Source organism: Salvelinus namaycush, chromosome 2, assembly GCF_016432855.1.
Source record: "Salvelinus namaycush isolate Seneca chromosome 2, SaNama_1.0, whole genome shotgun sequence".
Lineage (NCBI taxonomy): Eukaryota > Metazoa > Chordata > Actinopteri > Salmoniformes > Salmonidae > Salvelinus > Salvelinus namaycush.
The window spans coordinates 40,363,352-40,378,702 of NC_052308.1; the positions used below are offsets into that span (position 1 = coordinate 40,363,352).

The following is a 15,351-nucleotide window of genomic DNA, read 5'->3' on the forward strand; positions in this document are numbered from 1 at the left end:
CGAAGGCGGCCCAGACTTGGGCCACATGACGTCGGCCGAGTTTGACTCTCAGCCAAGTGCCCAGACTCTCAGCCAGAATCGGCCCAGATCCATTGTGCTAGCTGGGAACTCACCAAATTATGGAATTTATCGTGGAAGAATGGTGTTGCATCCCTCCAATAGAGTTACAAACACTTGTAGAATATATGACAAGACACATTGAAGCTCTTCTGGCTGCTTGTGGTGGCCCAACACTTTATGTTGGTGCTTGTAACGGTTTTCCTCCTCCTCTTCGTCCGAAGAGGAGGAGTAGGGATTTGACCAAAACGCAGCGTTGTGATACGACATGACTTTTATTTAAACAAGACGAAAACTAAACAAACTTGAGAATTTACAAAATAACAAAACGACGTAGACAGACCTGAACATGGAACTTACATAACTACACGAAGAACTCACGAACAGGAACAGACTACATCAAACGAACGAACAAACGAAACAGTCCCGTGTGGTGCGCAGACACAGACACGGAAGACAACCACCCACAAAACACACGTGAAACCCCGGCTGCCTTAGTATGATTCTCAATCAGGGACAAACGATCTACAGCTGCCTCTGATTGAGAATCATACCAGGCCGAACACAAAAACCCCAACATAGAAAAACACACATAGACAACCCACCCCAACTCACGCCCTGACCAACTAAATAAATAAAAGAAAAAGGAACAATAGGTCAGGAACGTGACAGTGCTTCCTTTATTTTAGCAGTTACCTGTATTATCATGTTACTGTTCTAGTTCTGTCTGTCTATCTGTCTGACCTATTATCTTGTGTTACTGCTCTAGGTCTGTCTGTCTATGTGTCTGATCTTTTATCTCGTGTTACGGCTCTAGGTCATGGTCTGGTTGTGTCTAATATGAGGGATGATTGATTGGCTGTGGTGAGCTCCTGACACACGAAGCACATGATGAGTTCTCTTCTGTCTTACAGCCTTCAGCAGAAGACCTGGCCCAGATGTCTGAATGTAGAACTCAAGAAGATCCACTTGTCATGGGCAGAATCAAAGGAAGCAGTCAGAAAGTCCTGCAGAGTTGGGAAACATTAGGACAAGCCCCGTGTTCCTCCATAAATTAAGTGAATTAAGTGAGTAAGTCAGTTAAAGGCTTTAGTTGTCCTCCTACGTGGCTGGCTCGCCCCTCTGTCTGGCTGTGGTATAGATGGATGAGCTGTAGTGGGAGGTCTGTCAGCAGGCTCAGCAAAGAATCACCCATCTTGCATGCGTATGGACTTTGATGTTGGTTCCAAACTTTTGGTTACCCTTTACCATGCTTTGACTGCTTTTGAATGGATTTACTCAGGGTCGTGCACAGACTTTTCGAGGGGTCTGTGCACCAAAAAAGGGTACCCCTCCCCCCAAAAACGTCGACTTTCATTTCTTAGATTCATAACATATTATCTAATGTTCCTGTTGCCAAATTTCAATATATTTTTTTCTCCATAGGCCTTAATGTTCTGCAAAATCACACTCATCCAACCTTAAGCAAGCTTAAATAGGGGGTGCTGTTAGCACTTTGTAATAATTTCGTTCCCAAATTAAACTGCCTCGTACTCAATTCTTGCTCGTACAATATGCATATTATTATTACTATTGGATAGAAAACACTCTCTAGTTTCTAAAACCGTTTGAATTATATCTGTGAGTGAAACAGAACTGGATTTAGAGCAATCTTCCTATGTGGATGTGAGAATGCAGAATTCTGCAAGCTGTTCTGAGATCTGTTTATAAATCTGCCTGTCTTCTATTGGTTGAGATGCACTGCATACGCCTTCCCCTGGATGTTAGCGAATAGTGAGACTTGAAATGGAGTCTCTACGCAGATCTGAAAGGTTATAAATAGCTTGGGAAGGAAGGGTCTGGTCTTTTCCCTCTTCGCTCTGACGCAGGGAGGACCTTGGCATATCGTACTAGAACCTTCGGTTATAGCTCTTAGAAATATCCGGCTGTGTTTTTATTCGATAGGCGTTAAAGACATCATAATGTTGTTATTTTAAACCGAATTATATCAGTTTATGTCAGTATATTGCGATTTTCGGGTATTTATTTTTGTGGCGTTCTAGGGAGTTGGGTATCTCTGGCTCACATGCTAATGTTTACTGCTAATTGCAACGTTGAAGACGACATTCTACAACCGAGCAACGATTCTTTTGGACAAAGGACACCTTTCCCAAGATTCTGATGGGAGTTCATCAAAAAGTAAGAACTATTTATGCTGTTAATTCGTTGTTCTGTTGAAAAATGTAAAATGCATAAGCCGCCATTAATTTCAGTGCAGCCTCGCTTTAACGCACGCTGTATGTTGTAGTAACGTTAATTTAAAAAATGTAACACAGCGATTGCATTAAGAACTAATGTATCTTTCATTTGCTGTCCAACCTGTATTTTTTAGTCAAGTTTATGATTATTTATCGATTAGAATAGGTGCCTCTCCCAAGATTTCTCCCGACATTTTCTTGGCAGCTTGGCTACTTTTCTCATTGTATAACCACGATTTGTGCCGCTAAATATGCACATTTTCGAACAAACTCTATATGCATTGTGTAATATGATGTTATAGGACTGTCATCTGAAGAATTCTGAGCAGGTCAGTGAAAAAATTAATATATTTTGGTGGTTTATACGTTATCGCTATTTTTGGCTTGAATCAATGCTGTTGTGTGGTTTGCTATTGTGGTAAGCTAATATAACGCTATATTGTGTTTTCGCTGTAAAACACTTAGAAAATCTGAAATATTGGCTGGATTCACAAGATCTGTGTCTTTCATTTGCTGTACGCTGTGTATTTTTCATAAATGTTTTATGACGAGTATTTAGGTAATACACGATGGTCTCTGTAGTTATTCTAGTTGCTTTGGTGAGAGTTGTGATGGTGGCTGCAATGGTAAACTATGATTTATACCTGCAATATGCACATTTTTCTAACAAAACATATGCTATACAATAAATATGTTATCAGACTGTCATCTGATGAAGTTGTTTCTTGGTTAGTGGCTATTTATATCTTTATTTGGTCGAAATTGTGATAGCTACCTATGCAGGAAAAAAATGGTGGAGTAAAAAAAGTGGTGTCTTTTGCTAACGTGGTTAGCTAATAGATTTACATATTGTGTCTTCCCTGTAAAACATTTTAAAAATCAGAAATGATGGCTGGATTCACAAGATGTGTATCTTTCATCTGGTGTCTTGGACTTGTGATTTAATGATATTTAGATGCTACTATTTACTTGTGACGCTATGCTAGGCTATGCTAGTCAGCTTTTTTTACTGATGGGGGTGCTCCCGGATCCGGGATTGGGAGGAATTAGAGGTTAAAGCCTACTGCTCAAAGAGAGGGCAAAGAGGGATGGGCTATCAGTTGATCATAGCGTATACAGAATCAGCTAATTAGCTAGCTAGCTAGCAGCGGCGTAAAGTACCTAAGTAAAAATACTTGAAAGTACTACTTAAGTCGTTTTTTGGGGTATCTGTACTTTACTATTCATATTTTTGGCAACTTTTACTTTTACTTCTTTACATTCCTAAAGAAAATAATGTGCTTTTTACTCCATACATTTTCCCTGACACCCAAAAGTAAATTTTGACAGGAAAATGTTCCAAATTCACAAACTTATAAAAAGAACATCCCTGGTCCTCCCTAGTGCCTCTGAGCTGGCAAACTCACTAAACACAAATGCTTAATTTGTAAATTATGTCTGAGTGTTGGAGTGTGCCCCTGGCTATCGTTCAATAAAAAAAAATTGCGCAATCTGGTTTGCTTAATATAAGGAATTTGAAATGATTTACACTTTTACTTTTGATTCTTAAGTATATGTGAAACCAAATACTTTTAGACTTTTACTCAAGTCGTATTTTACTGGGTGACTTTCACTTTCACTTTTACTTTTCTATTAAGGTATCTTTACTTTTACTCAAGTATGACAATTAAGTACCTTTTCCAACCCCCTGCTAGCTAGTTAGCTATTCTGTTGAAACAATCTACCTAGTCTTTACCTGTGATTATAGTTTGTTCTGCCGCTGACATCTGCCTCTTAGGCCTACTAACAAACAATCGAATTGAAGCCTTCCCTGGTCCTGACAGTAAGATGACAGATGCAACTCAAAAGGTAGCAACTACGACACTGCTGTTTGGTGACGGTAGCTTCTGCCTGCAGGACGAGTGCAATGCACGCTCACATGGGGGCAGAGGGGCAGGTGAGGGGGACTGTTCCAAGATCAAACAATGAGAGATTAGCTAGTTTTATGGGCAATTCGTTTAAACAACAACAGAGAAAATATAGAAAAAGTGAAATAAAAATGTAATAATACAAAATGCCGCCTATCTGGAAGGGCACTTCTCTCATAGGAGGTCAAAAGGGCAGGAGCTCAGGCAAGCTTAGACCTCTATCTGTGCACGTGCCTGGCATCACTAGGGAGCCTTTCGTTTTGTTTTCTTTCAGTTTATATTTTGATGATTCAGGTCCAGGGTTTTGATGAACATTAAATTATAAATGACTTTGTAAAACGTTGTGATGTAGAAATACAATTTGATTGATTGAGATAACTAACGTCTCCAGTCCTTAAACACTGCGACTGCCAACAGCATGCGTACTTACCTGTTCAGCAGTAAATCTGATGGCTGTTCTGACTTAGACTGTCAACTTTCATTTCATAGCCCTTTAAAGATGTCAGTTCTGTGTCTTTGGGAGTGACGATGGGGAGTGTTTACACTTTATTAACATATAATTACCATTAACATAATTGATGATACTTTGGTAATAAACATTAAGCACTCGCCTATGTTCTTGTAAAGCTGTATCCAGTGTGCAGGCACATTGCTGTGTACTGCAGTTACAGTGGGAATATTGCAGTGTTGGCTGTAGGTCAATCAGTGTGTTTTTCCATAGACAAGCATCTCTAAGGTCTCTGGCTCTAACCCACCAGACTCGAAGGTCTGAGTCCCAAATGACCCTACGGGCCCCGGTCAAAAGTAGTGCACTATATAGGGAATAGGGTGCCATTTGGGATTCAGCCTAAGTTCCTCAGCTCTGAGCTCTGAGGTCTAAACAGTGGAATCATCCCAGTCATCTTCTAAATGACGGAACAGGACGTTCCTGCAGCACTTTTACCCAGACTACCCCTCCTGCCTGGCCTGATTATGACTGGCCTATGGTTGGAAAACAGCTGCTGTAGTGTTCACCACTCTAATAGTGGGGATATAGTGGGTATAGGATGCAGAGACAGTAACAGTGGTGGTTATAGTTGGAATATGGGTGTAGGGTACAGTAAAAGTAAGTATGGAAGGGTGATGAAGAGAGGGAAGGAGGTGGACATGGAGGGGTGAAAGAAAGGAGGAAAAGGGAGGGAGTAAGAGAGAGGGAGAAGCAAAGGGATAAGAGAGTGAGGGAGAGGAAGGGGTGAGATGGATGGAGTAAGGGAGCAAGGGAGTGAGACAGTGAGGGAGAGGAAGAGGTGTGTGAAACAGTTCTCCACATGTGTTCTCCTCGTTACCCTGAGCTGCATGCTGCTCATTCTGCAGGAATGTATTGTTAACGTGTCTATAACCTCAGCCTGACACACACATACGCATGACTGCACGCATGTGAACACACACACACTTAATAAGACTCCCCATTGCACTAACCGCACAGCTGCTCTGTGCAATAAACTACCTCACAAAATACAAAGCTTAACAGCACTCAGCATAACACACAACACTCAATGAGTAATACACGTGCTGCTTCTGTCTTTCTATGTGTTGATGCAGAATCACAGGACTCAGTGGGGCGGTTTCCCGAACACAGAGTAAACCAAATCCTGGACAAAATATTAGGCAAGTCAGTTAAGAACAAATTCTTATTTACAATGACAGCCTAGAAACAGTGGGTTAACTGTCTTGTTCAGAGGCAGAACAACAGATTTTTACCTTGACAGCTCAGGGATTCAATCTAGAAACCTTTTGGTTACTGGCCCAATGCTCTAACCACTAGGATACCTGCCACCCCCCCCGTGTGTGTGTGTGTGTGTGTGTGTGTGTGTGTGTGTGTGTGTGTGTGTGTGTGTGTGTGTGTGTGTGTGTGGTGTGTGTATGTGTGTGTGTGTGTGTGTGTGTGTGTGTGTGTGTGTGTGTGTGTGTGTGTGTGTGTGTGTGTGTGTGTGTGTGTGTGTGTGTGTGTGTGTGTGTGTGTGTGTGTGTGCATGTGCGTGTGCGTGTGCCATTTGGGAATGATCCAGAGCGCTACACAAATACATAGCATCATACCACAATCAGCAGAGAGAACTCTAATGGAAGACACATGAGAAAGCAGTATGCTGATACATTATATAAACAAACAATAGAGAGAGTGGGTGGGTGGGAGGGAGACTAGGATACTGGGAGAGAGACCAAATGGGAGAGGGCTTTTATGGGGGTCAGAACAAATGTTTATATTATCACAGACACCTGCCCAAAACCCCACCCACCCACATGCTGGGGTCACAAGTACACTTATACACAAACACACACACACACACATACACTGAGTCTTGTGAGAATACATCCTCGTTCAACAGGATAGGAGTGGAGATTAAATGTGCTGTGGAGGGCCAGAGAGAGAGGGAAGGAGGGAGAGAGTGTAGACGAGAGGATTGGAGAGAGGGAGGGAGTGGAGGAGAGGGGGAAACACTATGACCTTCAGAGGGAAAGATAGCCAGGGAACCAACCCAATAGGAGGCTTGTCCACTGAGAAGGAGAGGAGGGAGAGAGGGGGAGAGAGAGGGAGGCGTAAGAGAAGGGTGGGAGAGACAAAAAGCAGAGAGACAGAAAACTCGATTTGATAAAAGAGGGCAGGTACCATTGGCAGGTAAGACAATGTTTGTTGTTTCTTTTCTCCAGGGGGGGCACTTATAGATGTGACACGGTTGATAACAGAATGTAAACAAAGTGAGGCCAGGAGAGAGTGTGTGTCTCTCAGAATATGTGAGGTGTATGTGGGGACGAGGAGTGTGTGTGTACGTGTGTACGTGCGTGCATGTCTTGGCAGAGAGGCGGACGTGAACAGAGCCTGGCAGTGTGTGTTTCTACAGAGGCGCTGAATGAGAGCGGTACTGAAAACTCTACCCAGAGAGAGAGCTTGTTCTAGAACGCTTGTTGCTTCTGGAATGCCTGTTGCTTCGGCTAACGTTCTCTCACAAAGCAGATTCTAGAATGCTGCTGCTCTGTGACATTCAGACAAATAGTGACACACCTATCCATTTCACCTTTGTTCAGCTAATCATGTTGATTTCCTGTTTCAAGTTGATGGAAGGGTTGTACTGGGTGGCTAATGAACAGAAAGCAGAGTTGATCTTTTTCACCGTCTGGCTTATGAAAACACTGCTGTGCTGTGTTTGGCCGGGGCAGGCGAGACTGTGTCACTCTACCCTCTACAACTCTATGCTTTACATTACATAGGGCTAGACAACTGTCCTGGTGTCTGTATACCATAGTCACAGCTAATCTGCGAGTTAGGGTTGTAAATCAACAGGAGATATATGTAGAGACAAGACTCCAATACTCAGGGATCAGCACACCTGGGTCACAACTGTGTTAGAGTTGCCCACTTGCTCCATGTTCATCCAGGAAAGATTAGAAGAATCCTTCAACTTTATTAACTTTTCCACTGTTGATTTAATTGAGGCACCATAAAATATCTCGGAAACGCTTTACTGCTCTCCCGGACAGCAGGGTTGGAAACTCTACTGAGACGAGATCTAAAGACGAGTCAGAAATGTGACTGGTAACACGTCAACTTTGCTGGGCTTTGACTCACCTAAAGCATTTTAAAGTCATGTTTTCTAACCACAACAACCCAGCAGGATTTATCTCCATCCCAAGGATGTGATGCCCCATTTGGAAAATACTGAGAAAGACAGAGCAGGGTCTGCAGACAAGCAAGGAACAACATTGGACTGTCTGCACTGTTAAAACTGCTTGAGATGACAGGCAGATATATAGCCTGGCTGTCTAAACTTCTGGGTGACCCATATTGTTAAGGAAATATTGCCAACTGTCAAATAAAAAACGTTCAGTTCTTTTGGCAGAATGATGTAGATGCTTTATAGCAAGTATTAGACAGCAAATATGTGTTGTTCGAACCACAATGATCCATTTTCACAATGTTCCCCATGCAGCCTGGATTCTTGTCAATAATGAATTCCATTGACAGACTTTTATCGCTGTGTAAAAAAACAGAGATCCAATCCAACCAAACCAGACCAGACCACAGCCCATTATGAAGGAATGAATGTTCCTGAGATGTTTCTGGAGATTTCAGAAAGCTTCTTCTCTATTTTCGAAGACTTTGATCAACAAAAATCTGCATATTATTGTGACCTGCCAATCCTAGAAGCTATACATAGTGTAGACATGTGACATGTGGCAGAACAGACAGTTGGACAGAGAGACAGACATATGCCTTGGTATAAGTGAACTCCAGACTGTCATCTCTCTCGTTGTCTAACAACAGCCCTAACTCTGTACTGAAATCCTGACATCTTGATGACGGCTGTTGGGGTTCTGGACTACTGAGAGAAGAAAAGTGAAATCACACTCTGGCCTGAGTGGCCTTGCCAGAGAGCACGATTAGTTTGAAAGGAAGGGAAGTTCAGAGATGTTTATCCTGGCCTGGACATACTTAGGCTGGGAGAATAGTTGTCTAATGACTCATGATAATCTCAGATATTTATGGAACTGGCCAGAAGGCTTTCTCACGACAAACAAAGGATAGAAACACACAGTCAATCCCACACTGTTGTAAGATGCTGACCCATAACACCTTGTCTTTTTGCCAGTAGTCAGTAGAAAGCTTGACATAATAATGCCTGGATCAGAGTCACAGTAACCATATGTATCATGAGGACTCGGTCAATAGCTACAAACTAATGACCCACAACTGTTTTCCTCTGATCTGCAGTAGGCTTCTGGGTGTTCAACTGCTAGAGAGAAGTAAGAAAAAGATAGAGGGGGGAGAGAAAGAGAGAGAGAGAAAGAGAGAGAGAAAGAGAGAGATGTATATGGAGATTCCTAATGAGGATCTCTCTATGCTGTTAGAAAACCAACCCTCCGCCCGTCTCAGAGCTCCAGCCACTCTGGAGCTACAGCCCATCCCATACAGCCCCCTCTGTTCCCCCTCGTCAGGAAGAAACTCTCTCTGGACCAACACACACAATGGAGGCTTTATCCTTCAGCTCCCTCTATACCTCTCTCTGTCTCTCCCACTCTCTAACTTACCCCCCTCTCATCCTCTCTCCCTCCCCATTCTCTCTCACCCTCTCACTCCCTTATCCCTCTCTCCCTCTTCCCCCCTCCCTCTCTAACTTCTCTCTCTGTACCCCTCTCTCTCCTTCTCTCATCCTCTCTCCTTACCCTTCCCTCCCTCTTTAACTCCTCTCTCCTCTCTATACCTCTCTCGATCCCCACCTTTCTCTCTTTCTCTCACCCTCCCCTCTCTCCTTCTCCCTCTTATTTTTAACAGCTGTAAAGGAATAGCTAATGCTTTACCCAGACATGAATGAGAACCATGTCTGCGTCCTTCGCCTGCACAGGTCACTTTACTCAACTCAACCTTTATATAAGCTGCTTACAAAATCCCTGCAAAAGGCTAGAGGAAAATATGACTGTACTGGTTGCTAGCAAGCAATCCACCACTTGATAAAATTTAGGGCATAATGATGCCTTCATAACTTAGAAGACCTACCGGTAGATGCATCACAAATCATTTAGAATCACAGTCATACTGCATAAAGGATTATCTCCTGAAATCTGGTGCTTTACCAAATGTCAAAATGTGGTATAACCCTTTTCTTACCCCTTTAGTTTTACATTTTCTTACATACAGTATATATATCTCTCCTCCACCCCCTCTTTCTCTCCTCCTCATCCGATCTTTCCATCCAGGACAATGAAGACAGGTGTGGGACTCTACACTGCCCTGGTGCTCTGTCTCCTGATGGGGACAGTGTTTTTACAGAGACCACGGCCTAAGAAACCTCCTAAGCCTCCAAAGCCCACCAAGCGCCCCTCCTTCAAGCCTGCCCCGCCACCTAAGGAACCAGAACCCCAGGAGCCCACAGACTTCCCCCCTCCCATCCTTGGCCCCCCTTCCATGTTCCCTGACTGTCCCCGGGAGTGTTTCTGCCCCCCTTCCTTCCCCAATGCCCTCTATTGCGACAACCGGAACCTCCGTACGGTCCCTTTGATCCCGTCCAGAGTACACTACCTGTACCTGCAGAACAACTACATCTCCGAGGTAACAGCGGAACCCTTCAACAATGCCACAGAGCTGAGATGGGTCAACATGGCCAACAATCGCATCAAAAAAGTGGACAAGAAGGTGAGAGCTTTATTTGATTTATTTCTTTAGTATTTGATATATTTAGTCATGTATTCAGTTATATTCATTCATATTTTTTTCCCTCGCTATATGTCTGTCTGTCCGTCTCTCTCAGGTGTTTGAGAAGGTACCTGGTCTGTTGTTTCTCTACATGGAGAGGAACCAGCTAAAGGAGGTTCCTGATGACCTGCCAGCTGGGTTGGAGCAGCTCAGACTCAGCCACAACCAGATCTCCAAGATCCCCTCTGGAGCCTTTGGCAAGATGGAGCACCTCGCTCTGCTCGACCTGCACCACAACAAGGTACACACACACATCCATGCAAGCAAGCACAAACACACATGTGCAATCAATCAATCACACTCACAAATGTGCAAACACACACACGCGCATGCATGCACGTAGAAACATACACACTAAATCATATAAACACACACTCCCACACTTCGTGTATTCTCTGTTGTGTTTAGTTGAGTGACAGTGACATGGGGAAGAACACGTTTAAAGACCTAAAGACCCTGGTTCAGCTGAACTTGGCCCACAACATCCTGAAGAAGATGCCAGCTAATATCCCCAATGGCATCGCACAGCTATTCCTGGACAGGAACAACATTGACAACATCCCTAAGTAAGCACACTCAGGCACGCGAGCACGAGGCAGGCATGCAAGCACGTATGCACACACACACGCTCACACATACGCACACACGCATGATCTATTGACCGAAACATTGGTGTGAGATACAGCAAATCATGAATGACATGGCGCTCAAATTCTCTATCCCCGATGCACCTTGATTACAAACGTTTTTTTTCAAGAATGTTGATAATACATGAGCGTGCTAAAGTAAGAACCCTCTAATAAACCCGCTTGTCTTCTCCATACAGGGACTACTTCCAAGGCTTCTCCAACCTGGCGTTTGTGAGACTCAACTACAACCAGCTGAGTGATAAGGGAGTCCCTAAGGCTGTGTTCAACGTATCCACTCTGCTAGACCTTCACCTGGCCCACAACCAGCTCACCTCCGTCCCCCTGTTCAACCCCCAGCTGGAGCAGTTGCACCTCAACCACAACAGCATCGAGAGTGAGTAGCCTAACATAAGACTGTAATAAGTCCGTAACATGACAACATCACCTCAGAGAGTGAGTAACACAACACATACCATGACTCCAACCACATCACAATCATAACAGCATCGCGAGTGAGTAACACACAATGGCAGTACAACCATAAGTAGCTAACATAACCACGACAGCATTGAGAGTGAGTAACTTGTTTGTGTGTGTGTGTGTGTGTGTGTGTGTGTGTGTTCCTGTGTCAGGTATTAATGGGACCCAGCTGTGTCCATTTAGTCTGTCCTCTGAGAGTCTGACTGATGAGGCTCTGATGCCCAGGCTCAGGTAATAAAACTTTGTATACAGTACATAACACAATAGGCATGGTCGATTGATTGATTAATTGTGTATTTGATTTTTTGATTGAATGATTGATCGATCAATTCATTGCTTGATTGTTTGCTTGCTTGATTGATTTATTGATTGATTGACACCCACCAGGTACCTGCGTCTGGATGGGAACCACCTGAGTCCTCCTGTCCCTCTGGATGTCATCATGTGTTTCAGACACCTCAAGTCCATCGTTATCTAGAACCAGGCCTGGAGTCAGGGGCTGCTTCAGGACACATACACATACACAAACACAAACACACACACATACATGCACACACGCGCACTCACACAGTCAGCAAATGGCAGCAAACCTACGCAGATGTACGCAAGGCCACGCACGGACACGCACACACACGCTGCCTCGGACACAAACAGACATGCTTGCCCATACGCAGTCACACGCACATACACTCACACACGCACACACACACACATTACTATTTCAGATGGGTGAAATGGTGCCAAATAACCTGAGTAAAATGCTAGCTGTACAGCTTTGACAACTTCAGGAATATTTCACTCGTCTAAACAAATATTTATAAAACTAAGAACCAACCCGGCGCATTGACTACGTCTTTGCAGCATGGATGTATCTGCAGTTACTACCATGTAGTTTAAAATGCCCTTGGGGAATCTGTGTTTTTGAGGTACTTTGTTTATAAAAAATATACAATTATATCCTTGTTTTTTGTATAAAGCAGTTGTGTACAAATAAAATAAATAAAATCTAGTCTTGGCCAAATCATGCATCCTTTCCTATCCAAATCCTTCCTATCCATCTGAGTTCCTGGTTCAGCTAGTTGAATCATGCATCCTTTCCTATCCACATCCTTCTTATCCATCTGAGTTCCTGGTTCAGCTAGTTGAATCATGCATCCTTTCCTATCCACATCCTTCTTATCCATCTGAGTTCCTGGTTCAGCTAGTTGAATCATGCATCCTTTCCTATCCACATCCTTCTTATCCATCTGAGTTCCTGGTTCAGCTAGTTGAATCATGCATCCTTTCCTATCCAAATCCTTCCTATCCATCTGAGTTCCTGGTTCAGCTAGTTAAGGTCTTGGTGAGCAGCTAAAAAGTAGAATCAGGTGTGCAAAATTGGGCAGCCCTGCTATAATCCCTGTCATCCCTGTTCCTAGCAGACCCATTCCTGCCATATGAAGTAGATTATTATCTCCATATCCGCCTGTCTGTCTGTCGAACCATACGGTATGTACAGAATATATAAACATACAGGAGCGCACGCACACACACACACACACACACACACACACACACACACACACACACACACACACACACACACACACACACACACACACACACACACACACACACACACACACACACACACACACACACACACACACACACACACACACACACATACACAGGATGATGACACAGTTGATCTTTTAGAAAGAGCCATTTTGAGAAGAACACGCATACGCAGTCATGAGAGGTTCAGTTTACATCAGAAAAGAAACATTGGATGAAAGGGCGAGTCCTTGTTGACGATCCATATGTGTATCATAAAAGTTTTACATTCATACCGGACCATTCATTGTGCTGAAAAGGGTGCAGTCAAAATGACTGGCGAAATTGAGGTCTTCATGCCCATCCCTGCTTACCTGAAACGTAGGTCAGATTACATTACAAGGACAGGAGAAAAATAGCATTTCTCTAAGTTTGCAAATGTTAACCACCACAAACACCTTTCACAAACGGTAAGCATAGACACACACCTATCCACATACTGTGTGCAATAGATGACCTTCCTCAAGACATGCCAGCGAAAATAAATTGAACTCACACCATTTCTTACTCAACAGTCAGAAGTAGAGACTACTTTTCTCCTCTCTTGTTGTGTCATAGCCATAATGTTTTGCCAAGTTCTATAACATTCTATTAAAATGCCAAGAAATACCAGACAATCCAGCAGGAGTCCTGGAAATAACGCGCTCAGCAACAGCTACTGTAAACATCTCGTTCACTCCAGGAAACTTAGGGCTTAAATACCATCGGCCCAACAGCCAAACATTGTTTGGAACAATCAAAGTCTACAGAGAGAAAGTGGTTCTGAGAGGAAGACTTGTTGAGTTAGAGGGACACATTACAGTACATGTATGAGTGTTGGTTACACTTCATTTGACGGTGTCACTAAGACGTGCACCTTCGTGTTCATGTTGCAGTGACACTGTCAAATAAAGTGTAACCAACGTGCTTTATAGTCCAGGAGTCTGAATGAATCTGGGTTCTGCAAAACTGACCTAGAGAGTTCTAATCAGAAGATTTCAATCTCTCCCAGCTGCAATGGGGTACAGGTTCACGGTGGGGCCTAGGACCTTTTATCCAGGGGGACCAAAACTCGCTCGAATAAACACTGTAATGCTGACCTCTTATGGTTAGGAAATGTATTACATCACTGAAAAATAATTGAAAGACCGCACACCCTCAAAGGGAGGTGCTTACTGATGGAAGAACAACTATGCAATGAAAAAGAAAGGTGCATACTCTTCTCTCCTTGCTTGTGGATTTACAATGGGATCAAGGCTATTGAGCCGAACCGTTGGTAATAAATCCACAAAGTCAGAGATGAGTGTGCGACTTTCTTTTTTTATTGCAAAGGACATGTATTACATTAAACATGCATCAAGTCTTCTGCCCTACATTTCCTAGAAGAAAGCTGATTGGAGACACTTCTTTGTAGTCAGAGAGGAAAGCTGTACTTTTTTTCTGTTTTCCACGTTGACTCAACGTCATCACATACATTATTTTTGGTTGAAATGACGTGAAACATTGATTCAAGCAGTTTGTGCCCAGTGGGGACTGTTGGATTAGTTGTTCAGGGCGTGTTTTAGTTGTTCAGGGCGTGAGTTGGGTGGGTAATCTATGTTTTCTATTTCTGTGTTGGTTTTCTGTGTTTGGCCGGATATGGTTCTCAATCAGAGGCAGCTGTCAATCGTTGTCCCTGATTGGGAACCATATTTAGGTAGCCTGTTTTCTGTTGGGTTTTGGTGGGTGGTTGTTTTCAGTCTTTGTGTGTCTGCACCAGATAGAACTGTTTCGGTTTTCACTTTGTTGTTTTTGTATTTTGAGTTGTTCACTTTCATTAATAAGATGAACAATTACCAGGCTGCGCATTGGTCCTCCGATCCTTCAAACTTCTCCTCCTTAGACGAGGAGGAAGACGACAGCCGTTACAGAGGTCTCAAAAAAATATACTTTTGAGAGAACCAATCAAAGGTCAGACAGAAATAAGCACAACTCTGTGTGAATACTACAACTTCCAACAGCCTCTACCTCGCTGTGAGTCACGTGAGCCAGGCTAGAAACCGAGAAAAATAAAATCACTGAAAAACCTTCAAATTATGCATAGGATTGTTCTGAGTAACATTAAACAATCTGACATAAAGATTTAACAGAATGCCAGCTAGATAAAGATACAATAGCTTCATTGTAATGTAATAACAGATATTACTAATGGAGAACAGCATGTAATGCCATAGCCAAGCAGACTCAAATCTCCAGCTGTC

At 43.2% G+C, this 15,351-nt stretch overlaps 1 protein-coding gene across 1 annotated transcript; it reads left to right on the forward strand.

Annotated features, from left to right (window-relative positions):
* Window positions 1-6,751: 6,751 nt before the first annotated feature.
* Window positions 6,752-12,545, forward strand: LOC120026034 (prolargin-like). The gene is made up of 7 exons (XM_038970818.1): window positions 6,752-6,857; window positions 9,932-10,367; window positions 10,483-10,668; window positions 10,836-10,993; window positions 11,254-11,450; window positions 11,689-11,767; window positions 11,924-12,545. Exons 2-7 carry the CDS (start codon window positions 9,936-9,938, stop codon window positions 12,012-12,014), a joined length of 1,143 nt encoding a protein of 380 aa, XP_038826746.1. The 5' UTR covers window positions 6,752-6,857; window positions 9,932-9,935; the 3' UTR covers window positions 12,015-12,545.
* Window positions 12,546-15,351: the final 2,806 nt, after the last annotated feature.

Excerpts from the sequence above, each read along its gene's own strand:
- LOC120026034 (XM_038970818.1), top strand. The coding sequence starts at position 9,936 with ATGAAGACAGGTGTGGGACTCTACACTGCCCTGGTGCTCTGTCTCCTG. Across the intron at positions 10,994-11,253 it reads AACATTGACAACATCCCTAA|GGACTACTTCCAAGGCTTCT; the intron begins GTAAGCACACTC and ends TTCTCCATACAG. Across the intron at positions 11,768-11,923 it reads GCTCTGATGCCCAGGCTCAG|GTACCTGCGTCTGGATGGGA; the intron begins GTAATAAAACTT and ends GACACCCACCAG.